The sequence below is a fragment of the Acomys minous genome (assembly GCF_964271855.1).
Source record: "Acomys minous genome assembly, chromosome: 10".
Classification (NCBI taxonomy): domain Eukaryota; kingdom Metazoa; phylum Chordata; class Mammalia; order Rodentia; family Muridae; genus Acomys; species Acomys minous.
This window is the reverse complement of record NC_140491.1, coordinates 104,749,468-104,775,663: the sequence shown is the minus strand read 5'-3', so window position 1 is coordinate 104,775,663 and position 26,196 is coordinate 104,749,468. Positions and strand designations below refer to the sequence as shown.

General features: G+C 39.0%; 1 protein-coding gene across 3 annotated transcripts in view; it reads right to left on the bottom strand.

The window, feature by feature from the left end:
• UBR3 (ubiquitin protein ligase E3 component n-recognin 3) overlaps positions 1 to 26,196 on the bottom strand; it is a 130,095-nt gene that overhangs the window by 56,619 nt on the left and 47,280 nt on the right. For all 3 annotated transcript variants that reach the window (XM_084799437.1, XM_084799436.1, XM_084799438.1), the window contains exons 12-24: positions 24,906 to 24,971; positions 24,724 to 24,813; positions 23,828 to 23,956; positions 22,990 to 23,042; positions 22,759 to 22,892; positions 22,368 to 22,453; positions 20,088 to 20,229; positions 16,861 to 16,957; positions 11,075 to 11,216; positions 9,276 to 9,380; positions 8,342 to 8,515; positions 5,783 to 6,243; positions 137 to 225 (exon numbers count right to left, since the gene is read on the bottom strand). In XM_084799437.1, coding sequence (XP_084655563.1) covers positions 137 to 225; positions 5,783 to 6,243; positions 8,342 to 8,515; positions 9,276 to 9,380; positions 11,075 to 11,216; positions 16,861 to 16,957; positions 20,088 to 20,229; positions 22,368 to 22,453; positions 22,759 to 22,892; positions 22,990 to 23,042; positions 23,828 to 23,956; positions 24,724 to 24,813; positions 24,906 to 24,971 — 1,768 coding nt within the window. The remainder of the gene's footprint in view (positions 1 to 136; positions 226 to 5,782; positions 6,244 to 8,341; positions 8,516 to 9,275; positions 9,381 to 11,074; positions 11,217 to 16,860; positions 16,958 to 20,087; positions 20,230 to 22,367; positions 22,454 to 22,758; positions 22,893 to 22,989; positions 23,043 to 23,827; positions 23,957 to 24,723; positions 24,814 to 24,905; positions 24,972 to 26,196) is intronic.

The window sequence follows — 26,196 nt, the reverse complement described above, 5'->3', positions numbered from 1 at the left end:
ATTAATCTGATCACTGCATTACTCTACTGCTTAAATAAGGACAGTAAATTACCTGTACTATGTAGAGCTGGTAAATTATCCCTGTAAGTAATAACTAATTCTAAGTAAGAGCTTCAAACTAAAATTTCTGACTTACCAACATCCATTGCAGTTTCCATAAAGCTTTTCTGTCGTGAGGCAAACTCCGCAAGCAATTTCTGCTGCCTTTCTCTAGCCTTTTGTCTCCTAAAGAGAAATGAAACTTTAAGTACATGGTGTGCTTAAAACTAATCTACTGTCTTTCAGAAGTATATAATAAAAAACAACCCATTTCCAATATTGCATATTCAATTTAATGCAAGACTTAGGTGTCCCTGAACTGATTCTATCCTTTCTAAAGACTTAAAACCTACTGTTTGTATAAGTAAAAATAAAAGCCAATATCTACTTTAGAGTATGAAGCAATGAGGTAGATAGAAAAATCCTAAAAATTCCACCAGGGAATGCCTACAGCTGAAAAACACTTTCAGCAAAGTGACTAGATACAAGGTTAACTAAAAACAAACAAAGAAACCAAAACAAAAAACAGTAGCTCTCCTATATATAAATGACAAGCAGCATGAGAAAGATACCAGGGAAACAACAGCTTTTACAATAGCCTCAACTAATATAAAATATCTTGGGGTAATTCTAATCAAGCATGTAAAAGACTTGAATGATAAAATTTCAAGCCCTTGAAGAAAGAAACGGAAGACAATATCTGAAGATGGAAAGATCTTCTATGGTTATTGATCAGTAGGATTAACACAGTAGAAAAGGCCATTTACCGAAAGCAATCTACAGATTCAAAGTAATCCCCATCAAAATTCCAACAAAACTCTCTACAGACCTAGAAAGAACAATTCTCAACTTCATACTGAAAAACAAAAAAAATCCAGAATAGCTAAGACAATCCTGCACAATAAAAAAACCACTGGATGACCTGCCGTCTCTATTTCAAGCTGTACTACAGAGCTAGTTATAAAAATCTCATGGTATTGGCATAAAAATAGACATACTGATCAATGTAATCAAATCGAAGACCCAGAAGCAGAACCACACACCTACAGACACTTGATTTTTGACAAAGAAGCCAAAACCATACAAAGGAAAAAAGACAGCATCTTCTACTGCAAGTCTGCGTGTAGAAGAATGAAAATAGATTCAATCTACCACCCTGCACAAAACTCAAGTCCAAGTAGATCAAAGACCTCACAGCAAAAACCAGATACACTTAACCTAATAGAAGAGAAAGTGGGGAATAGCTTTGAACAAATTGGTACAGGAGATGACTTTTTGAACAGAACACCAGTAGTGCAGACACTAAGATCAACAATTAATAAATGGGACCTCATGAAACTGAAAAGTCTCTGTAAGGCAAAGGACATCATCAACAGGAAAAAGAGGCAGCCTAAAGAACGGGAAGTGATTTCACCAACCCTACATCCAACAGAGGGCTAGCATCCAAAATATATAAAGAATTCAAGAAACTGGGTTTTAAAACTTCAGAGAATCCTGTTTTAAAATGGGAAGCGGACATAAACAGAGAGTTCTAAATGGCTGAGAAACACTTAAAGAAATACCCAACACCCTTAGCCCATCAGGGAAATGCAAGTAACAGTAACAGCTCATGCTACTGAGACTTGTTGTTGGCAAGGATGTGGAGCAAGAGCAATATTCCTCCATTGCTGGTGGGAGTGCAAACTTGTACAGCCATCATGGAAATTAATCTGGCAGCTCCTCACAAGTTGGAAATGAAACTACCTCAAAGCCAACCTATACCACTCTCGGGCATATTCCCAAAGGACACTCCATCCTACCACAAGAACATTCGTTCAACCACGTTCATAACAGCTTAATTCATAATAGCCAGAAACTGGAAATAACCTAGATGTTCTTCAACAGAAGAAGGGATAAAGAAAATCTGGTACATTTATACAATGGAATATTACTAAGCTGGGTTTTGTTTTTTAATGACATCATGAAAGTAACAGGCAAATGGATGGCACTAGAAAAAAAATCATCTTGTAGCTCTGCTGTGATTATGTAAGAAAAGGCCTTTACCTCTAGGAACTACACACCAAAATAAAGCAGCCAGTGTGGAGGGCACTAAACCAGCTACTTACTCTGAAATCTTTAGCAAGCTCCTAGCATTTAAGATTACTTTACAATAAAAACTCATAAAAATTTAAGTATATCCTCAAAGAAGAAACATTGTCACTAAGGAATATAAATAAAAGTATTGTGCTGATGCTAGAGTAATGCAGACACGTTTGATAGACAGGAGCTCTGACCAACCCATGTGTGGTCTTTCTTATCAGCTCTGGCTACGCTCCCAAGTTTCAGGATACTTCTTTTCATTAATGCCACTCAATATCTCACTTCTAAGCATGTACGTTAGGGTCTATATGCAGATAAAAGAATATCCCAAGTAACAAATCTGTTTATCAAACATAAGAGAATCTGTGGTATAGCTAAAATTAAAATGCATTTCTCAGGTGCTAGAGAGATGGCTCAGTAGCTAAGAGCATTTACTGCTCTTGCACAGGATCTGTTTGTTTCCCAGGCCCCCGATGTGGCAACTCACAAGCATCTGTAACTGTTTCGGTGTATCCAACACCCTCTTCTGGGCTCCAGGTACACACATAGTATACAATCACACATTCACCCATACACACAAAATAAAACTTAATGTGTTTATCAGATTTCTGTGAAAGCAGCTTTTTTTTTAAAAATCCACATTATTCCTTTTCTAAATTAGGCACACATGTAAAAATGACAAGTTGTGGTAGATTGAGTAAATTTCAAAATTACTGTGGAGGTTGAGGACACTGAAGCAGCAAATTACTAAAACTAAGTTCTCTGTGTTGGTTGGTCTTATGCCAACTTAACATACAAACTAGAGGTATCTGAAAGAAGGGAAACTTAACAGAGAAAATGCCTCCATAAAATCCAGCTGTAAAGTATTTTCTTAAGTAGTTACTGATAGGGAAGGGCCCAGCCCATTGTGGTTGGTGCCACCCCTGGACTGGTGGTCCTGGGTGCTATAAGAAAGCAGGCTGAGCAAGCTATCGGGAGCAGGCCAGTAAGCAGCACTCCTCCACAGCTTCTGCACCAGCTCCAGCCTCCAGGTTCCTGACCTGTTTGGGTTCCTATCCTGACTTCCTTAAGTGATGAACAGCAATATGAAAGTGTAGGTCAAATAAACCCTTCCCTCACCAACTTGCTCTTTGGTCATGATGCTTCTTTGCAGCACTGAAAATCCTAACTAAGACAATTTCCTTTTGTACCTTGTTTTCTTTCTATGGAACCAGTCTACTATGGAAATGAAGACAAGGCTTTTATAGGTGAGAACTGCCCGATACTGAGAGTTTATAAACTATCTTTCTTTATCATGAAACTTAATCCAAAACAAAAGAGAGAAGAAACACAGCAAGGTTCAAATTCATCCCAATCTCTTACTTGTCTGCTGTAGAATTAGTTTTAAATGTTCATCATGTCATCACTGCTGAAAGGAGTCTCCTTTATTTTCCTGTGTGTGTGTGTGTGTGTGTGTGTGTGTGTGTGTGTGTGTGTGTGTTATGCAGTAGTCTCTGTCTCTTTAATTTTTCACTTTATTTTTGAGTGTTGAAGCTTAAGCACAGGATCTCCTGGCTGCTACCCGAGTCCTGCCACTGAGCTGTATCATTAACTATAGCACTATCGATTACAAGGGATTTCATAGAAACAGTGTATAAACTATACCTTCTAGTGTCATATCTATCAGTAGAAATAATTACAAACCAAATAAACTTTCATTCACTGCATGTTTATCTTCTTTAAAAAAAAGAACAGCCTACTATGTAATTATGAGGAAATAGCTCCAACTTAAAGAAAGTAGCAAAAGTCACCTCATTTTCAACTTTCCACTTTTATTAGTAGATGTATTCAATTTAAGTGCCATTTAAATTACATATTAGTTCTTTATAATTCCTATTTGTAAAGTACAACTATAAGGAAAAATAGGAATGCTATTAATTATTACTCTATTTTATCCCTTTGTAGGCCTTTTCTGGTTTGTCTGTGGTTTGGTTTTGGTGTGTATGAATGCATGCAGGTGTGCGTGGTAGCATGCAGGACTTGCCCTATCATTTTCTCCGTATCTCCTTGGCCCTGGGCCATTCACTCACAGCTAGACAGCCTGGCCAGTGAGCTCCAGGGGGGCCACAGGCCATGCCCAGCTCTTTGACCGGTGCTGGGAACTTAGCCCTCATGTTTGCACAGTAAGTGCACTTGCCCTCTCTACCACCTCCCCAGCCCCTGTATACTTTCTTTGTCTCTAAAAACATTTTTTTCTTACATCAGAGATGAAGGACAACCATGTATGTGGCTGAAAAAGCTTCTCATACAATTAGCACAGGATGATCGCCTACATAACTAGCAAATTACATGGGACTGCCAAACTTAATCTGAACTCACAAGAGCAAACAATCCTGCATTCCTTTCTGGCCTCTTGCATCTTCTTTGATGCTACTTGTACTAGTTAGTTTCAGTGATCAATACAAAGCCTAGTGCCACCTGCCTCAGCTGAGGGACTGCCCAGATCACACTGGCCTGTTGCTGTGTTTACAGGACTGCCTTGACTGTTAGCTGATGCAGGCTCCAGCCCGCTGTGGGAAGCTGGCTTTGGCATATGTATGACAGCCAGCTAAGCAGGAGCCTGTGAGTGAGAAAGAAGGAGCATTCCTCTGTGCTTTCTGCACTTCAATCCCAGGGGCTCCACTATCCTGATAACCTCTTCTGACTTCCCTATGTACCAAACATACATGTGCTGCACATACATATTTGCAGGCAAAAACACTTACACATAAAATGAATAAATCTAATTTAAAATTTTAAACTTTAAAGAAACATTGCCTTTTCTCATAATTGACCCACTATATAATATTAAACAAGATTAAGTACTAAAAATTTAAATAGTTGGATTTCTATTTTAAGAAATACTAAGTGATAGTGAAATAGCTAGGCAGGAAGGACACCTGATGACCTGAGTCCTTCCCCAGGACCCACCACCTGGAAAGAGAGAACAGACTTCCAAAAGTAGTCCTTTGCTCTAGACACACACACACACACACACACACACACACACACACACACACACACACACGTGTGTGTGTGTTTTTATATATATGGTATATATATTATATATATGTTTTTAAAAAATATCTAAAATAATTACATTTTTATTTAAAATTAAGTTAAACCTTTTTTAACAGCAAGAGAACTCTTAGATGTCACAGCAGTGACGGTATTAGCAATATTTCTTAAGAAGCTTCCAACTTTCTTTTTTTTTTTTTTTTTTTTTTTTTTTTTTTTTTTTTTTTTTTGTCTTTTGAGACAGGGTTTCTCTGTGTAGCCTTGGCTGTCCTGGACTCGCTTTGTAGACCAGGCTGGCCTCGAACTCACAGCGATCCGCCTGCCTCTGCCTCCCGAGTGCTGGGACTAAAGGCGTGCGCCACCACGCCCGGCTCCAACTTTCAATGGTAATTTAACATTGAGATCAACAACGGTCCTCTTTTTACCCACAACACACACACAGACAGATAGACACAGACAGACAGACAGACACACACACACAAGCTATGTTCACTCCTTTACCTCATGTAAGCAGCTGTGGCTGCTGTAACTCGAGTAACCAGGTCATTAGCCCTGAATGACCAAAAAGGAGAAAACCCCAAATCGTTAACTGTCCCATCAATATTTAAAACACTAAAAGAAAAATTACCTCTCCTCCTTATCCAGGGTTTTCTTCTCTGCTGCAGTGATTTTTTTGGGTGGCACGGGAGGAGTCACTTTTCTGCATATCTCTTCAATGATGCGCTTGTTCATTCTGCTTTGCACTGCAGCTTTCAGCAATATTCTTTCTACAGCAGTTATGCCATCCCCGTGACTGTATTTAGGGATTTCTGGTTGTAGTAAAACTTCTATGTCATCGAGCCATGGAGGATAATAAGAGTTTTGTTTTCCTGAGAGTTTGTGGTGAAGTTTTATTAGCAAAGACAATATGCTTTCCTTAATTTCCAAAATGGCTGTGGTTAACTGGGGAGCTGAGCCAGGAGCTGACCATTTACTTGGAGTTTTGGGCCGAACCACCTGATTTGCTTCACTGTTGCTTCGATTGATGATCTCCTGAAACTTCTTTCTACGCTCTGCTACTAAGCTGAAAACTTGAGCTGTGCCAGAATTCTGCCAACAAAAATAAGGAAAAAAAAAAAAATCAAGAAGTTACTCAATACCAATTCTAAGAATGCATCGCTGTATTGTTCCAAAGGGAATGCTTAAAGTTTCATCCAAAGATCTCTCAGCAGATTGACCCATTTTCTTCACTTCTTTCTCAATAGATAGAGCACCACTTTATGGGGACAGTGGGGAGGGAAAAGAGGTCACTCGTGTCCCCACCTCCGTAACTACCTGAGCCTATGTTCCACAGAAAACCAACAACAAAGGTTATGCCACACCTATAGCCATAGTGCAAATAAACAATCATAAACTAAACTCAATTTAAGGGGAGGTACTGTATTATATACCACTTATTAAGAAACTACATATATTCTTTACTAACTTCTGGAATCCTCCTTCAGAGTCAACATAGAAGGAAAAGTTAAGCTTTCTTCATTTTTTAAAGACAGTAAATCTACAGTGAAAATTAATTTCACTTTTAAGGAACTTCAAAGTTTGAAAATTACAAAGACTTCAAGTAAATGAAACGTGAGGATAAAAATGTGGGGACTAATCTACTTGGCGCTGCACATCACTGTATGTTACTTCAGTCAAGTGGTCTTCACAATGGCTTGTCTTCTAAACAGCCTTTCTGCTCAAGCAAACACATCAGGCCTCTTAGAAATCTTTTTTTTTTTAAGAGTTATTTATTTATTATGTATACAGTGTTCTACCTGTAGGTTCACCCACAGGACAGAAGAGGGCACCAGATCACATCAAAGATGGTTGTGAGCCACCATGTGGTTGCTGAGTATTGAACTCAGGACCTTTGGAAGAGCAGCCAGTGCTCTGAGCCTCTGAGCCATCTCTCCAGCCCCTAGAAATCATCTTTTAAGTAAGATATAGATCAGATGAATGAACTTCAGTCTTTCTAAAATGAGCACAATAAGTATGCTTCTGTAAGTCAAATTACAGTATACAGGTTTTTTTAATGTTCAAAGTTGTTGTCTTTTTTAAGTAGACTGTATTATTAGAAACAAAAGAGCCTCCGATAGAGGTTCCAAGTGTTTAACTAAAATTCTTTACAGTGCTCCTAACAAAAACAAGCAAGGAATAGTCTAACAAATAGACTTAACTACAAAAAATAACCAATCCAACTCTTTCTTTCCACTCACATGATACCTGGCTTATAGGAAATAAAACTACCTAATAATTTGTCGTGTCATTTAATGCTTTATTATATATATATGGGTGTGTTGGCCACGTGTATGTCTGTGCATCCTGTGCATCCCTAGCTTGAGACCAGAGTTACATACAGACATTGTGAGCCACTGTGTGGCGCTGGGAATGGAACTCAGGCTTCCTGGAAGGGACGCCAGTGCCCTTACTGCTGAGCACCCCAGCCATACTTCTCACTTTGTTTTAAAGATTAGTTAAGCATCATGCAAAGAGCTGCTCTTCACACTAAGTCCCAAAACACAATACACAAAACACAAGTACTTATGTGCCTGTTGCATCAGTTAATTGCCAAAGAAGCAAAAGAAAAAAAACACTTTAATGGGCATGCTGCCAGCAATTACATTAATTTTGATTTAGGAAACAGTCAAATCATTTTTAAGATATTAGTAAAACTGTAATGCTAAATGTAAGGAGATACAAATGGGCCACCTGTAACTAGTCCAGAATACTTTTAACACTAAGAAAAAAAAATTTACTACTAACTGCTCTGAATGTTTTTGATCAATAACATACAAATTTATTTAAAATTAAAAACTTTGTTAAAAGTAAAAAATATTCAATTCAAGAAATCTTTTAAACTTAATATTAATCACACGCATACACACACAAATAGTTCAATGTTCTTTTTTTTCCCTCATTTACAATTAGCCATGTTGCTAGTTAATGCAAATACCATACACATCTACCTCTCTTTGAAGAACTTTAGGCCTTCGGGAATTCTAGCAGGTTGAAGGAAAAAGACTGGTTAAGGCAACAGTACTCAGACATATCCAGAAATATATGACAATTTAAAGCTCCCCTAACCACATATTCTTCTGAATGCCATTAGGTTATCTAAGCAATATCTTAGCATAACATAAACCTTTCCCCTCACTTTTAAACTTACTTGTAAAGAGCCCAAACCATCAGAGCTTGTGCTGGCAAATGAATCCCTTTTCAACTCAGGAGCAGTCTCCGGGACTCGCACTCTAACATAATTTATAAAGTGTCGCATGTTTGATACCAAGTTACTGCCAGGAAACCAACTGTCATGACAACGTTCTGGTCCAACCATTGATACCTAAGACACAAATAAAATAAGTAAGCAAACAAATAAATGAATGGATGGATGGATGGATGGTGGATGAATAAACACTCTCTCTCTCTCTCTCTCTCTCTCTCTCTCTAAAAGTCTTTTTAGGCCAGAGAGTTAGCTCCGCAGATATATTATCTGCCAACCTTACAACATGAGTTAAATCCCCAGGTTCCATATGGTAGAAGGAAAAGAACCAACTCCTGTAAGCTGTCCTCCACCTGCACATGTGCATCCTGGTACGCACACGCACACGCGCGACACACTAAATGAATTACTGAATAGGTCCTTCTTATCAGGTCTTTAGCTCTAACAACTAAGAATCCAAAACGAGGGGCTGCTCCCCCCGAGGACTCCAATTCACTTCCCAGCACTCACATGGAGCTGACTAACATCTGGAACTCTAGCTCCAAGGTATCTGATGCCCTCTTTTGGCCTCCACAGACTCTACATGTAAGTGATGCTAGGATAAACATGCAGGCAATCACCTATACACATAAAAGTAGTGGCTAAGGCCTGTAATCCAGCATTTGGGGAGGCAGAAGAAGGGAGATCTCTGTGAGGTCAAGGCCACCCTGGATTATAAAGCCAGTCAAGGACAGCCAAGGCTACACAGAGAAAGCCTGTCTCAAAAAACCAAAACAGAAAAAAGAAAGAAACATCCAAACCTATATATAGTCTTTAGAAGCAACTGCCTAGAGATGGGGCTGCTTCCTCCTGAGTGTTCTATGACAGAGGCAGTGCTTACCTCTTCCTCAGAGTCATCCTCAGCTGAGTTTTCAAGACCTAACTCAATTAAATACAACACCATGCAGAGCACATGTTCAGACAGATTTTGATGATCCATTAGAATCTGTTAAAAAAAAAAGAAGACAAACCCTCATAATTAGTTTTTTACAAACAATATTTCATCTTATTACAAACAAAAATAATAATCAGAAAACTATCAAATCTATAAAAATCAGATATGTAAATACAAATCTTAGTGAAAACACAAACTAAAACAAACACTAGGTTTCCTTTGAAGATTATACAGATTCATATTACTGGAATGTAAAAATGAAATACTAGTGTTCATTGATTCTGTCTTTAAAGTTCTGGTCCTCTAAATATTGTGTGTATCTATATAAACATGAAAGCCAATGTGCAGTTTACTCTGAAAGGAAAATGCTATGAACTTGACGTTATATGTAGACAACCCAGGCCTTCCTCATCTTATATAGTCTATAATAGACCAGTGATCGGAAGACACCTAAATTATTATAGGAGCTAGGCAGCCCAGCCGCAATTATTTGTCCTCATTAGAAAAAAATCATGTCACCAAATAGGGAAGGAACAGAAGAAAGGGTTCAACCAAGCTGACAGCAAAGCAAACCCCTGTCAGCTTTGGGGTTGATAACAGACTGATAAAGATAGTAAGCTAAGCTGAGCGTCACAGAACAGTCCAAATGAGGGGATGAGAAAAACACTTTTTATAACATGTAATTCTTTATAACTAAAGAATAGATGTGGTCACTGACTGACTTCTTACTACTTGAAACTAGGAAGACAACTCCACTTCCTCCTGTAAAAACTAACACTTAACAAGCTCTGTTTATATCTACTTGACCTGTAGCGTTAGCTTCCCATATGTGAAGGTGAAAAAGAAATCCAGAATTAATTGATATTGGCTACACTTTGTATCTGCCATTTGCTTAGAACAGTAAGTGCCTAGCAATGTGTCCCACACGCAGTAGGTAGGTAGTGCCAAGAGTGAGAAGACCACAAAGAGCCCAAACAGGAGCCTGAAGGCAGGAGCTTCTAGAGGACAGCCTTTCTAACCCACCACGCCATGGAGGGAAAGCGAGGCTCACAACCACACCCAGTTATCTAAGCGCGCTACACACAGCTCCAGCCGCCTACACCAATGCTCTCAACACTGTCTCCTCTCAATAAATAAAGAATTGCTATCTGAATCCAAAGAGATTTTGAATTGAAATCGAATGGCACTACAGATTAAACTTAAGAAAATAAAAAGCTGAAGATCCTGAACAACAATAACAACAAAATGAAGCTGTTTTCTGGGAATAATCACCATGTTCTTTAGTATCACACATGACAAGGAATGGCAGTGGCTTGCTGTATGTGACTTCCTGTAAAATTGACTTGTCAGTGCTTGACAATTAGAGTAAATTAGAAAAGCTATTATAAGACAGGTGGTGATGGCACACACCTTTAATCCCAGTACTGGAGAGGTAGAGGCAGGCGGATCTCTGTGAGTTCGAGGCCAGCCTGGTCTACAAAGTGAGTCCAGGACAACCACGGCTATCATAGAGAAACCCTGTCTTGAAAAACAAAAAACAAAAAACAGAAAAGCTATTATAAACAATTTTTTGTCTTGTTTTGTTCTCTGTGCCCTTTGCTACCCTAGAACTCACTATAAACACCTATAAACATACTTTGTTTTATAATGGTACCTTAATATAAATATTATCAGTTAACACTTTGATTTGAAAATTATTCAAATAAATTATAATCTAAGTCATTCTAATCAAATTACTACTTTACCTTGTAAAGCAGAGTGAATAGTACAATGTGCAAGGTCTTACAGTGCAGAAGTTTCATAAGACCTTTATAGCTGGGGTGGAGTGATGTTCTTTTCTTATAAGGAGGCCAGGGATTGCCAAGGAATTTTCCACTCTGTTTTAAACTGTAAAGATAAAACAAAATCAAAATTACATAATTGACTCAAATATAAACTATGGTTTAAACACTGATTTACAGGCATTGATTTGTATCATGTCTTTCTATACATTACTAATTAATCATAAATGCTTTAAAAAGCCAAACATATTTCTTTGCTACACAATACATACTCATCTTTCTCTTGCTAGTAGATTAAAAATTAGTCACAAAGGCTAGGCTAAACCCTACAAAGATGAATTTAAAAACACTATTAAAAAGAAATAAACAACAACCAACAAAAACACATAACGAAATATTCAGCCAAGTAATTTTCTATTCTAACCCAAGAAAATCAGTGAAAATCAGCAATCAAAAAATGTTCACACTACTAAGGGCTGGGAAGCAGGGACAGATAGAAGCATAGCCTTCTAACCCCACACTGGAGCTCTTAATTGAGTGAGTAGATTGCCCCGGCCCTCAGGAGAAACCTGATTACAGTAAACACTAGCACTCTGGAAATCATTTTCAAGTCCTTGGGGGTTGCTGAGATGGCTCACCAAGTAAAGGCACTTGCCACCCAGCCTAACGTCTTGAGAGCAATCTGCTGGCCCCACACTGTAGAAGAGAACTCACTCCTACAAGCTGGTCTCTGACCTCCCCAGAACCACTTGTGGCAACATGTGTGCATGTGAATGCACATGCACACACACATTAAACAAATGCAATTTAATAAAATCTGAGTCATATGTCTACTGTGCTGTTTAAAGGTGTTGGAGTTACACAAAGCCCAGACATGTAATTAAGATCCCTCTGTGGCTGAGGCCGAGAGTCTCTCACCTAAATGAGGAAAATAACTCAAAAGGAGAAGTAAGAATTTTATCTGTATGTTCTGCAACAGGAGAACATGAGGACTCCAGGAAGACAGTATTACAGTCTTACACACAAATAATTGCAGCCTCAAAGCACAATAGGCAAAAATTGAGAGAATTACATAGAAAAGTTGACAAACACATGATGCTCTGAGCCCAACAAGGAAAAAACATAAGAGTTTTAACAACATAATTAATGATCCTGAATCAACATGTACACAGTACACAATAATTAGGTGCACTTAATACATGTATACAAAGTGCACTCAGAATATTCACAGGAGGTTGCTGAATAATGCACGATGCCCTGCTCAAACCCTTGGTATGACAAGAAGCTGGGCACAGAGAAGCACACACTTGCAATCCCAGGACTTGTGGGCAAGAGGCAGGAGGAGCTCAAGTTCAAGATCATCCTCAGCGATCTGATGAGAATTAAGCCAACATATCTGAAACCCTATAGAGAAAAAAAAAGAAGAAGAAGGAGGAGGAGGAGGCGGAAGAGGAGAAAGAAAAGGGGACAAGATGGTCCTGTGGACAGAAGCACAAAGACACTTGGTACATGTCAGGTTGTACATATGTTTAGACTAATTTATTTAATTTAAAGAATGAGGACCAGTAAAAAAGAATGTTTGTTCTTCAAATATAATGACCTGGGTTTGAATACCTAGCAGCCATACAAACCAGACATGGCTAGGTCTGCCTGTAAGTCTAGTTTCAGGAGACCCAGCACCCTCTTCTGCACTTTACAGAACCCAGGCACACATGAAGTGCCCTTGTATACATAGAGGCAGTAAATCTTTTTTAAAAATTAAATAACCAGCTCTTTTTTTACAAAGTCTACCTCCAAAAGAGTCTATTTAAAAGACAGACAAAACAGGGTAGTGGTGGCTCATGCTTTTAAGCCCAGCACTTGAGAAGCACAGGTAAGTAGGTAGATCTCTGGGAGTTTGAGACTAGCCTGGTTTATATAGTGAGCTCCAAGACAGCCAGGGCTACACAGAGCAACCTTGTTTGAATAAATAAATTAAATAAATAAATAATAGACAATAAGATCCGGAGAGATGGCCCAGCAGTTCACAGACCCAGAATTTATTTCCAGCACCCACATGAGGAGCTCAGGACCACTAACTCCAGCTCTAGGGGCCCAACATGTCTCAAGTACATGTACACCACACATCCATGCAACTAAAAACAAAATAAATTTTTGAGGTGGAGGCTGACAAGATGGCTGGGTAAGCAAAAGCACTGCCACACACACAGGTCTTCTGACCAGAATTCCATCCCTATAACCTGCACAAAGGTGGGAAGAGAACCAACTTACAAGGCTGGCCTCTGACTGCCACACCTCATGGCATGGAGGTGTCTTCACAAAGATGACATACACACATAGGTAATGAACTTGTTAACTAGAAACTCTAAATACAGCCGGCGTGGTGGTGCACACCTTTGATCCCAGCACTTGGGAGACAGAGGCTGGCGGATTGCTGTGAGTTCAAGGCCAGCCTGGTCTACAAAGTAATTCCAGGACAGCCAAGGCTACACAGAGAAACCCTGTCTCGAAAAACAAAACAAAAAAAAAACAAAACAAAATAAAACAAAAAGAAAAGAAAGAAAGAATATACCATGGTGCTATCAGTGTCTGCTGTATTGATAATGAAAGGTGAAGGAAACAGTAAGAGTTAAAATAAATACAGGATGAAAATTAGCCCTAGCCACTGCAAAAGAATTTGCTGGGAGGATTCCTCTCTACTGAGAGTAGAACAACAAGCACAGGTAAGGGCAGGAAGACAGAATATTAAATCATGATTCCTCAACTTCAGGGATGAAGTTGTGGGATTCAAGCAACCCAGCGACTTCTGGTTTACAGCGCTCAGTCTCAGCAGTTCCTCTATTCCCCATTAAAGAGTGAGGGCCATTGAGCCTCTTCATAGCTGAGGGTCTCAGCATGTCCACAATTAACCTGTCCCTTCCCCACGCCTGGTCTCCCTCCCGTCTCGCTCACAGAATAATGACAGCTAGGCAATTAACTCTGGGGCAATATTTGAAGATACTTCTCTGAGAAAGCTAGCCTAAATAACCAGACACAAGCCTTCTTAACAAACCCACATACCTACAGCACGGCCTGTGAAAACGCCTACTCAAGGCACCCAGCCTTATCAGAATCTGAGAAATGCCCATGGCCTGGGAGCTCGAGAGGAACAATAGCTGATGTATCTCCAGGAAGAGATGTTGAGGAAAGGGGAGGGGGTAAAATAAGCATCCTTTACACAGCGTCACGACGAGGAGCTGTGACAGTGCACGAACATGAGAGCCTGAGCTTGGACCCGACACCCAGACAGAAGCCAGCTTGTGGTACATTCTCCTAACTCCACCACTGAGGAGCAGAGACACGCAGATCCCAACCACGTCTACAGTCAGTGAGAGAAAGCCTATCTCAGAAAGCAAGACGGAAAATCAACAAAGGAAAATAGATATACCTACATGCATAAGCACATCTATACCCCACCCCCTCTCAGCATGGGAGGAGCACAAACTAAAACGACAGAAGGGAAGAAAGTGGAAAATCAACGAAGAAAATAGATCAAAATATTTAAAAACCATTTTGGGGATGTGATTTTATCTGACTGTATGAAGAAAGGAAGGAAAAGGTAAAGAGCAAACTGTCTTCTTATCACAGTGCCTGGCATTAGACAATAGATACATAATATAAAATAAAAATTTCCCCCTCTTATTTATTTGAAATAATTCAATAGGTCTTTCAAAGCCTTAATTTTTCAGGCCAATCATAGTATGAATTTCTATTAGCTACAAAGAGAGAATCTATTAAATTTATTGTATACTTGTTATATATTTTAAATGAAGCACTCTTAAAAGTCATAAAATTACTTTTAAAAAGTGTTTATAAAGTCAACTTTAGATTTTGTAAGCAAATGTTTCCTCCTATCAATTTTGCATCTTTTGATTTGTCTTTTTCCTTTTTTGTTTTGATTTGGTTTGAGTGTTCTTTGAGATAGAATCTCATTATCTAGTCTTGTCTGTCCTGGAACTAGCTACATAGACCAGGCTGGACTCAAAATCACAAAGATCTGCCTGCCTCAGCCGCCTGAGAAATGGAATTTAAGGTATGCGCAACCATGCACGGTATATTTCAACTTTTCAACTTGCACTATTCAATTTTCCTATCCAACAAATAACTGCTGGGTGACTGCCTACTAGGAGACAGTTCTGAGATGCCATAGATTCTGGGGGTGTGCAAGAAACAGAAAAAAGCTGGGCGCAGTTGGTGCACACCTTTAGTCCCAGCGCTTGGGAGGCAGAGGCAGGCAGACCTCTGATTTCAAGGCCAGCCTGCTCTGCAGAGTGAGTTTCAGGACGGAGAGACACTGTCTCAGAAAAAAAGAAAAGAAAAGAAAGAGGACAGGAGGGAGGCACAAAAGGAGAGGCAGGGATGAATACACCGCAAAAGCATCTTCCCTCAAGAGCTAAGAAGTAAACAAGCAGGCACAAGCAAGCAAGCCAGCAGGAAAGGACACAGAATACACAAAGGGAGGTGGCCGAGGCAACACAGACAGGAGAACCTCCAAATGCCGCCTCCTCCAGGGTCCTAGAGAATGGCAGAAGGTGGTAGGGGCTGAGCTGAGCTAGGTTGTTGTTATTTCAGGGAATTTTGTTTTGTTTCTGGGAAGTGTTTTTGATTGCTTGTTAAAGTAGTTGCTAATGAGAACGTTTATCAAGTATTTAAAAATCCTGGCAAGGATAGGTGGTGTGGGTAATCCCAGCACTTCGGAGGCAGAGGTAGGTGGATCCCTGTGAGCTGGAGGCCAGCTTGGTCTACAGAGTGAGTCCATGACAGCCAGACAAGAACCCTGTCTTGAGTGGGAGAAAAGAAAAAACAAACAAACAAACAACAACAACAACAACAAAACTGGCAGAAGGAAAGTTTCAATTACACCTAACATCTATAAAATATACTAATCAATGTTTTAAAATATTTTGTTGCATATATAAATAAGTAAAATTCATTTTGCTTTGATTATTCCCTCAGTCATCAAGAACAGCAGTAGATATCTATCATCTGTGATATCACACTATTGTATTTTATACATGTGCCTTCTCTACTGATTCAAAAGTAGAGTAACATAAAATCAAGTTTCAAATTTGATTGCTCGAATAGCAACTAGATTTTTCTTTTTTAATTCAGTAATCATGTCTCATAAAATTTATTTTATCAGGTCAAGGTCAAATTTTATTTCTTCCTTGCTTTGTTTTCCTGAGACAAGTTATACAGCCCAGGCTGGCCTTGAACTCAAGAGTCCTCTGGAGCGCTGGGACTACACAACAGCATGACCTACCACAGCCAGCTAGGACTACACACAGCGTGACCTACCACAGCCAGCTAGGACTACACACAGCGTGACCTACCACAGCCAGCTAGGACTACACACAGCGTGACCTACCACAGCCAGCTAGGACTACACACAGCGTGACCTACCACAGCCAGCTAGGACTACACACAGCGTGACCTACCACAGCCAGCTAGGACTACACACAGCATGACCTACCACAGCCAGCTAGGACTACACACAGCGTGACCTACCACAGCCAGTTTAATGTCAAAAGTTTACAAAGATTCTGAGAAAATAAATCTCAGCTAAATTGTTTTTTCATAAACCTTTAAATGATATTTTGTTAGCTTAAGTATATTTTAATGAGACCATTAAATAATGTGTTGCTGTAAGGGAAACTTCTGTAGAAACACAAACTATTCCATAGTGACACTCATCCACTTGCCAGACTTACAATGCTGTGTATCTGTCCATCGCAGACTGCACATCGCGGCGGTAAACTGTTCGAAGAATGACCATGACGGGGTCAAATTCCTGATCCCAGACTTCAGCTAGCAGACAAACGAAAGCAGAAATAGAAATCTGACTTCTTAGGGATAAAACCAAACTCAAATTACTTATTATAATTATTGAAAACATTCAAATTAAAAAATTGGAAGTTAAATTGAATCAGTTTGCCTCAATGAGATCTTGATGCTGTGATTACTTTACTCAGTTAAAAAAAGGAATTCCAGCACAAGTAATGCTCTTTTGGGTTCTACAAGTCTCCACAAGCACAAGTCTTATAACAACGACACTCTATGAAGTTTAGGGTAATGCTGTTGGGTTTAAGGATATTTTTTTTCCTTATTTTGTTGGTAAGGTGCATATTAAAAGCAAAAATAAAATAAAATAAAATGATTCAATGATAAAATTATAAAAACTAAATTTAAAATGTACTGATCAGCTGATTTGCATGGTCATTTTATAAATTATTGTTTTTTGTCCCTCACCTAAAAATTGAAGATTCTCCTTCCCTTCTGTACAATTAAGAGTACCATTCAAAGTATTGTGTGTATATGACTGGTGATACATAGGATGGTTTTAAATATTGTCTATATACCATTTTCCCTTAGTATTTATACAATGATTTTCAACATGTACTTATATGATTTGATAAGTAACTATAAGATAAAAATACAAGTCATAACCTCATTAATAGTCATGTTACATGAACGTGACATTTTTAAAAATTAACCCACTTTAAAAACAGTGAAACACTAAGTGTGTAATCTTACAGATGACATTTAGATGGGACAATATCCAAAGGGTAGCCTGAGGGGCTAGAATGATGGCTCAGCAGTTAAGAGCACAGACTACCCTTCCAAAAGGGCCCTGGGTTCAATTCCCAGCACTGACAAGATGGCTCACAGTCACTTCTAACTTATCTCCCTTCCTCTTCTGACCTCTGAGGACACCTCGCACACATGTGGCTCACACATATACATGGCGGGCGAACACTAATAAATGTTTTATAATAATTTTTAAAATATGTTACACGTGACTCATGAGACAGAGGCATGAGGATCTAAGTGGGCTTGAGGCCACTGAGGTCTACGTAGGAAGTTGAAGGCTAGCGTTATACAGTAAGAGTCTGCCTCAAAAACTAACTGGTCAACCCTAAAATCACAGATGCAAGTTAACCCTGAGCAGCCTAAGCAGTTTGTATTAATATATTTGGGCATGCATGAGTGCCTAGCAATTAAGAACAAGAGGCCATGAATTTGAGTAAGAACAAAAAGGGAAAACATGAGACACTAAAAGGGGAGAAATGCTTTGAACTGAAAATAAAGCACTCAAAGATGACCTGAGAATAATTTTAGAAACAGTGCCGCTTTTCCTAGGTTGAATATTTTTTCTGCTCTCATTCTCTCTAGCAAAATCCTTAACATTTGCAAAAATAGAAGAGATTTGTTTGTATTTGTATTTGTATTTGTTTGCAGCACAGGAAACTGTTGACTACAGTCTCTAGTCTGCCGTGCACAAGTGTGTTTATCATGCAGTTCCCAGATTTTACCTATACAGATGTTGAAAGGGTAGAGACAGCGTGAGGCAAGGGGACGTGCTTAGGGCAGGGCCTACAGGAGAAGCTTATATACTTTGTATACTTTGTTATGCACCAAATGATACAGGAACACTATCCCATTCCTATGTTCATCTAAATTTCAAAAACAGCCTGTTCTTTACATAATAAAGACATGTTTCATTTTTCCTTTAATGGAATATATTCCACTCAGACGCCGGATTATTCCTGTTAGTTATGAATGAATGTCACAGTAAATACCACATAAGGCTTCCTTGTGCCCTTTGCCAAACACAATACAGCTCTATGTCACTTCAAAATACATATTGGGCGTTCGTTTAGAAATAACTGTCAAGGAACACAAACTTCAACCTCCATAAACACTTAAGTGGTTTCCTTTGAAGATTTCTCTGCGAACCACAATCTCACTTATTTCTCACTCTTGTCAATCAAATCATCTATAAATATAGGGGGGAATCTTAGAAAAGTGATCACTTAAAGATAAGACTCATGTGTGCTTAAACATATCAAGCTTTAAGAGCTATCAGCACCACACACAGACTTTAAACTAGCTTAGATTAAAAATCAGACAGTGAGCTGGGGGTGGAAAATGCCTTTAAGCCTAGCACTTGGCAGACAGAGTAGATAAGTCTCTGTGAGTATAGAAACAAGATAATACAATACAGTACAAAACAACACATAATGAAACCTATTTCAAATTGATTTAAGAAAGATACATTCCTTTATAATTTATGGTTCATTTATGGTTAGTGATCACCTACAGAAATTAATTAGAAGGCTAGCGCAGTGGCACATGCCCGTAATCCCAGCACTTAGGGAGGCAGAGCCAAGCAGCTTGTTGTGACTCTGAGACCATCTAGGTCTCTAAAGCAAGTCCAGGACAGCCAAAAATACACACAGAAACCTGTTCTCTAAAACAAAAACAAAAATTAAAAAAAGAGAGAAAGAAAAGAGATGAACTCCAGTACCGTTAAAACTCTTACTGTAATCCAGTCGTTTAAGAAGGCCATAGTATAACACACATGCTCTCTGCTCTTCTTGTCTGAGACAGAGAATCTTTACTAGGCAGCTCTGGCTGTCCTGCTATATAGACGGGGCTGGCCTTCAACTCATACGGACCCCCAGACTCTACCTCCTAAATGAAGTAATATCAGTATTTATGCAGAAAAACATAAATTTATTTATAATATTGGCAGAAGAATGCCAAACAAAATTAGTAAAAGGTAAGTATTTAAAGGGAAAAGTCAGGAAAGCACTTGTTTTCAGAGTATAAGGACCTGAGTTCCGTCCAGGAGTCACATGAAAACAGCATGGTGCATGCACTTATACTCCCAGGCCTGAGAAGGTGGAGACCCACAAAGCCCTGGGCTCTCTGGCCAACAATTATGCAAGCCCCAGTTTCAGTGAGAGACCCTGTTACAAAGAACAAGGTGATGGCATCTGAGAAATAAATGACACATCCAAGGTTGACCTCCGGCTCCACACATACACACCCCCACACAAACACACATGCACACTAAATAAGTAAATGCACAAATAAACTGAAAGATTTTTTTCAGTGTATAAAGGGAAAAATACATTGATGTATATAAACATACCTTTGGGAGTATACATGCCTTGTTGCATAGAGCCTCCAGGTTCAAAAACAGGAGCCTTAAAGTCAGCTACAGCAGATAAAACTGACTCAAAGCTATAACTTCCAGGAATAATGCCACTTTTGGGGTTGGGATTTTCTGGGATATGATGTATGTGTCAAGAAAAATCAGTATTAATGAACATCACCAGCTTCAAAGTCTGCAAATAACTAATTTCTAATTCAAAATTGAAAATGAATGGCTGTAATGTATGAAAGTGGCCACAAGAGGGCGACAACACAGTTCAGTATTAACTTTATTATGATGTCTTTTCCCACAGTTTAAATCTAGAATCCGGCTAAGAAACTATACGATGAAGTAGTCCCACCTATACTTTCCATCAAATAAATAATCAAATTCCATTAAAATAGAGGAAAATGATTTCAATTATCTCCATTTTAATCACCCTCATAAATATGCTGCGTCCTTCTTAAGAAAACCAGAAAGAGGTCAGGCATGGTTGTGCACGTCTTTAATCCCAGCACTTGGGAGGCAGAGGCAGGTAGATCACTGAGAGCAAGGCCAGCCTGGTCTACAAACTGAATCCAGGACAGTCAAGACCACATACACAGAGAAACCCTGTCTTGGAAAAGGGGAGGGAGGGAGAGAGGGAGGGAGGGAAGGAGGGAGGGAGGCAGGGAAGGAGTCTGTTTTCCTTAACAGATTCAGCATAGATTTGTATGAATAAGCATTACTTTTCTAAAAGCAAAATTTCCCCCCCCCCCAAATAAACACAAGTGAGTTTAGGCAAAGGCAAACTATCAAGCCACAAGGACTTTGTCCTGATTCATATTAAGGTATGTAATTCTTAAACTAAATTCAAAATTATAGGAAAGGTTTTGCTCTGTAATAGCACTGATAGTCTATGAATGTTCAATGAATCACTGGAAGGAAGCTGAGAATAGAGCTCAGGCTCTTGCCTGGTACATTCAAAGACCTAAGCTTAAGCCCGTCTCGCTGTGCTGGGGGTTGTGGGTAGCTACCAGACCATACTGAATGATGCTTCAAAATCTTCAAAGTAATCAAATAAGCAAATAGTCTAATAGGGGTTTTATCACAAAACCAAAATTTCAATCAAATCTTCCAACCTTACAATTAATACATACCAAATTTAATCAAATATTTTCACCTTAAAATAACACACAAAATCTTTAAGGTTTCATTACCTTGCTGGGCATGGTGGTGTAGGCCTATAACTGCAGTATTTGGAAGACAGAAGCAGGAGGATCACTGCCACCCACCGGTGCTACACTGTTAGGTTCCAGGCAAAACAGGACCACACAGTGAGATCCTACCTAAAACACGTCAATATTTAAAAAAACAAAAAACAAAAAAAAACCCTTTTTTTAATGTACTAAGGGGAGCAGGTGCTGGAAAGATGGCCCAGTAGTTAAAAGCAGTGGCAGCTACTGCAGAGGATCTAAGTTTGGTCCCAGCACCCAGTGATTCACAAGCATCTATAACTCCAGTTCCAGGGGACACAACACCTTCTTCTGATCTCTGTGTGGACCTGACATGTGTGTGCACCACATACATGCATGTAAACAAACACCATTACATGGAAAATAAATATTTTTAATTAAAAAAATACTGCTGAGCAGTTTTATACCAAGGACCCTACTTCCAGTAGGTAAAGGATAACCCATAAACTTGAAATTTCTTTAAGACTGATTCTAACAAAAATGTTTGGAATATTTAAAACTCTGACAGTGGTAATTATAAAGACAACAGGTCACGATGGTACACACCTTTAATCCCAGCATTCTGGAGGCAGAGACAAGCCGTTACCTCTGAGTTCAAGGCCATCCTGATGTATAAAGTAAGTCTAGGACAGCCAGGGCTATACAGAGGAAACCCAGCTTGAAAAATAAGCAAACAGAAAGGATGACTCTCTAAGCTCTGTGTATTGCTGCCTGGCTACATAAGGAAAGAAGGCATGAATCCCACTTTCAAAAGGCTGAGCTTCCTCTCCCCAAGGTTATTATTAGAGAACCAGGTCCTACCTGTACAAAACTATCTGCCCTGAGGTCAACCCTGAAGTCTAAGAAAACCTTGCTGAGACAGAAAGAGGTGACAACGCACGCGGCTGCCCTGAACACACCCTGCAGCAAACAACTGCTATTTTTCTTTTGCTGCATGTTCTCAAGTTTTAAAAACACCTTTCACAATTGAGATATTTTTAATCTTTAAAAGTAATTTGTTATCCAAGTATAAGATGTACAAAATTACTTTTTTAAAGGATATGAGGTCAAGCAAAGAGCTATGCGTTCTGTCATTCATACACAGCTGGGCGACCATCTCTGCCCTGAGAATCTCATCATCAGACATCCCTAAAATATTAAAAACAGAATTAACCTATAAAAAGAACTGCAAAACATAAAATGCCTTAAGTTAAAGAGTAAAACCTGCCAAGCTCAAATTGAATGGCACTTTCACAGCCTTGATATTGGAGCTCCTGTAGGCAAAGGATTTTTAAAAGATTAACTAAACTATGTATTAATGATATATATCAAGATTTTAAAAGTATATTTAAATATATCCACATCCTTTTCTTTTTCCATAAACAAGCTACTAGCAGAGGGATAGAAGAAGAAAAAGAAACAGCAGTTAATAGTGCTCTGTACTAGTGGGTTACCTAAGTGTAAACGAAGACTCAAAAGAATCACAAGGAACGTGAGCGCGCCCTCCAGCATGGACCGCTCGTGCTCCGCGTCCAGTACTGTGTTGTGGTGCTGTGAAGCCATGGTCAGCAAGTCCACCACCTTAAATCTAGAAGAGGAAATAGTGCAAATACACTTTTTAGAAAATAAAACTAAGCTAAATTCCAGATACTTCCTAATACCTGTATTAATAAATGTATGCTTACCTTTCAAAGACAGACGATATAAAGTAATCTGGGTCAAGTCTAGAAGCACAGACCTTTAAAAAACACAAGGACAGTTTTATGTCTTACATTAAGTTTGCTTCTTATACTAGTCATGCTTTTAGATTTTCTGTATCTTATTCTGCTTCCACAAGCCATGAGCCACACAAAGCCAGAGACAGCATCAAGGACTAGTAAAGGATACTGATGCTATCTGGAAGAGCGAATTTCCAAACACAGCAGAAAACTCATCTAGGCACACAGCCTACACAAGCATCCAGCCACTTCACCTAACTCACATACAAACAGAGCACTTCCCAAGCCCTCAGTTCATCCAAGGCTGCACACAGCACAAGTGGGTGCAGTCCCTGTGCTGCAAAGCCTGACAGAACTATGTAAACTCCTTCCCTCATTCTGTCTTGCCTTTCCTATAGAACCCCTCAAAATGGTGCTTGCCTGGGCTCTCTCTTGGCTTCTGTTTCTGCCTCTTTGGTTTCTCGAGACAAGAGGTTCTTTCTCTCTGTGTAGCCTTGGCTGTCCTGAACTCACTTTGTAGACCAGGCTGGCCTCGAACTCACAGCGATCTGCCTGCCTCTGTCTCCCAAGTGCTGGGATTAAAGGCGTGCGCTAACACATCCAACCCTGTCTCTGCCTCTTGACTAAAGCCTGATGTTTCCCTTGTGGCCCATAAGGCGCGCATCCTTCCTTTGGGAAATGTAAGCAATATATTCTATTCTCAATGACCTGACTTCTGCCACCATCACTGTCACCTCAGTAGTTAAGATACCAGGCACATCAAACCACTTCTGAAGCATGGCACCTGGACATGGAGCAGGCTCACCTGTAATAAGTAAATGTCTGGATCAATCATGGAATTACAGAAATGAGACTGGACATAGGTCATGGCTTGTCCTTTGATTTGCAGACCATTTCTCACCCACATGTTGCTGTGAATTTCAGCAAGACTAGCCTAATAAAAAGTGAATTAGAAAATATATCATCTAAATTCAATAAAATCAAATTGTATTAATCAATCATTTAAAGTACTTTTTCTTAATCATAGTATGAACTTAACATTTTGTCCAACATTAGATATTAAGTTTAATTATTTAAGGTATTCAAATTAAATACTTTTGTTTGTTTGTTTTTGTTTCTATGACAGGGTCTCACTACATATCCAAGGCTAACCACAAATTCCCTGTGTACCTCAAGTAGGACTCTGTCACACTATATAGGGTTATTTTTAATATACAAACTATGACTATATTTTATACAGCTCTCTTCTTTAAAGTTTATGAATGATCTAGTTTTCCAGTATGGCTTCTGGATACATTTATAATAACTTCACTGAAATGTTCTTGAAAATTCAGTGTTTATTTTTCCCTCTAACCCTACCCAATCCCCCCAGAAACATTATATATATATATATATATATATATATATATATATATATATATATATATATATACACACACACACACACATACCATAGAATAAATAAATCTAATTGGTCAAAGTCAATGAATACAGTCTACATTTTAATACAACCTAACCCAACTTTGAACCTAGAAAACCCATCTTACTTATCAATGCAAATAAAATTTAAAAATCAGATTAGAGAAATTGTTCTTATTCTATCAAAATTTAATTCTCCATGTCCAGCATCCAGTAACATGAAGGGAAGAGGATTTAATCAAGAAATCCCATTCAAGATGTTTTAGAAGCCTGAATACATACTTGAATTTGGAGTGGGTGAATCATTAGTTTCATTAACATTTCCTGATCCGGTAAAAGTGAATCCAAATCTAGTTCTTGACATTTCACAGCCTAAAAATCCATGATTAAAAAGTTAGTAATTCAATATTCTCCCCCAAATAATAAGTAACACCAACAAGAGAACTCATTAATAATAGTCTCACCTTACTCAAAAACATTGCATAATAGCGATGTAGTGGCAGGTGAAAGGTGACTTGGTTAGGAGCTGGCTGGAGTAAACAAAATCCACAAATCAAAGAATGTTTAACACAGGTTTCAAGGTTTTAAACATTGTAAATATAGTCCCACGTAGTTTAATTTCCACATTGTTTTTGAAATCAATACTTAAAATATTAGATGCATGGCTTTAAAAAGAACAACATCTCAACAGTAACTTTTGAAGATTCAAATACCAAACTAGAAAAGATTCCTTAGTGTTAAAATGTAAGTTTGAAGCTATCACTACATATGTAGTTATAAAAATACAGACTGATGCAGACATATCTATGTTCCTATGTACACTCCTGCCTTCTGCTTACTTAACCCTGGGAAAAAGAAATGCCCACAGCATGAACACACCTCCACCCAATTCTTCTACACACTGTTCTGCACTAGAGAGTATCAGGTGCCCTTCCTTACAAATGCAGCTCCAGGACAGGAAGGAGGGAACTATAAGGTAAGCCTAAAGCCTCTGCAGAGACATAAAGCATGCCAGTATTCAAAAGGAGGGATATGCAAAGGACACAGATCCAATGTGAAGGGGCTCTCATTGGGATCAAATCGGAGACACCTGAGACAGTCTGAGCACCAAACAGAATATAGCATTCTGACTGAAAAAACAAGCCCTGTCATAATGAAATTAAGCTAGTGAGCTGAAAACTGAATGAGAACAAAGAAATATCTGCATAGTTTCAAGGTGTGTCCTCACAAAATACTTTCTTAGTTACAGTGAGAAAAAGAACAACTCTATGCTGACCAAGCCTGGCAGGCATCACACTGAGTAATGAAAGTGAGCAAGCCCTGGACAAACGGGGCACAGTCCATCAGATTAGATGCAATGAAAGCCTCCAGAAACCTTCCTATGATAATCCTGGAAAATATACACAATCCAGATTCAATCATGAGGTAAACCAAAATTGAGGAACATTCTGCAAGATAACTAATCTATACCTTTTAAAATGCCACTGTCTGGAAAGTTAAAGCAACATTAAAAAGAGTATTCCAGAAACAGATCTGAGACATGGTAATAAATTTGCCCCAGGTGACTACTCCTCCTCTTCCTCTTCCTCTTCTTCTTTTGTTTTCTTTTTTCCTGAGACAAGGTTTCTCTGTGTAGCCTTTGCTGCTCTGGACTCACTCTGTAGACCAGGCTGGCCTCAAACTTACAGAGATCCTCCTGCCTCTGCTTCCCCGAGAGCTGGGATTTGCAGGCATCTGATGGCACGCCTGGCCCAA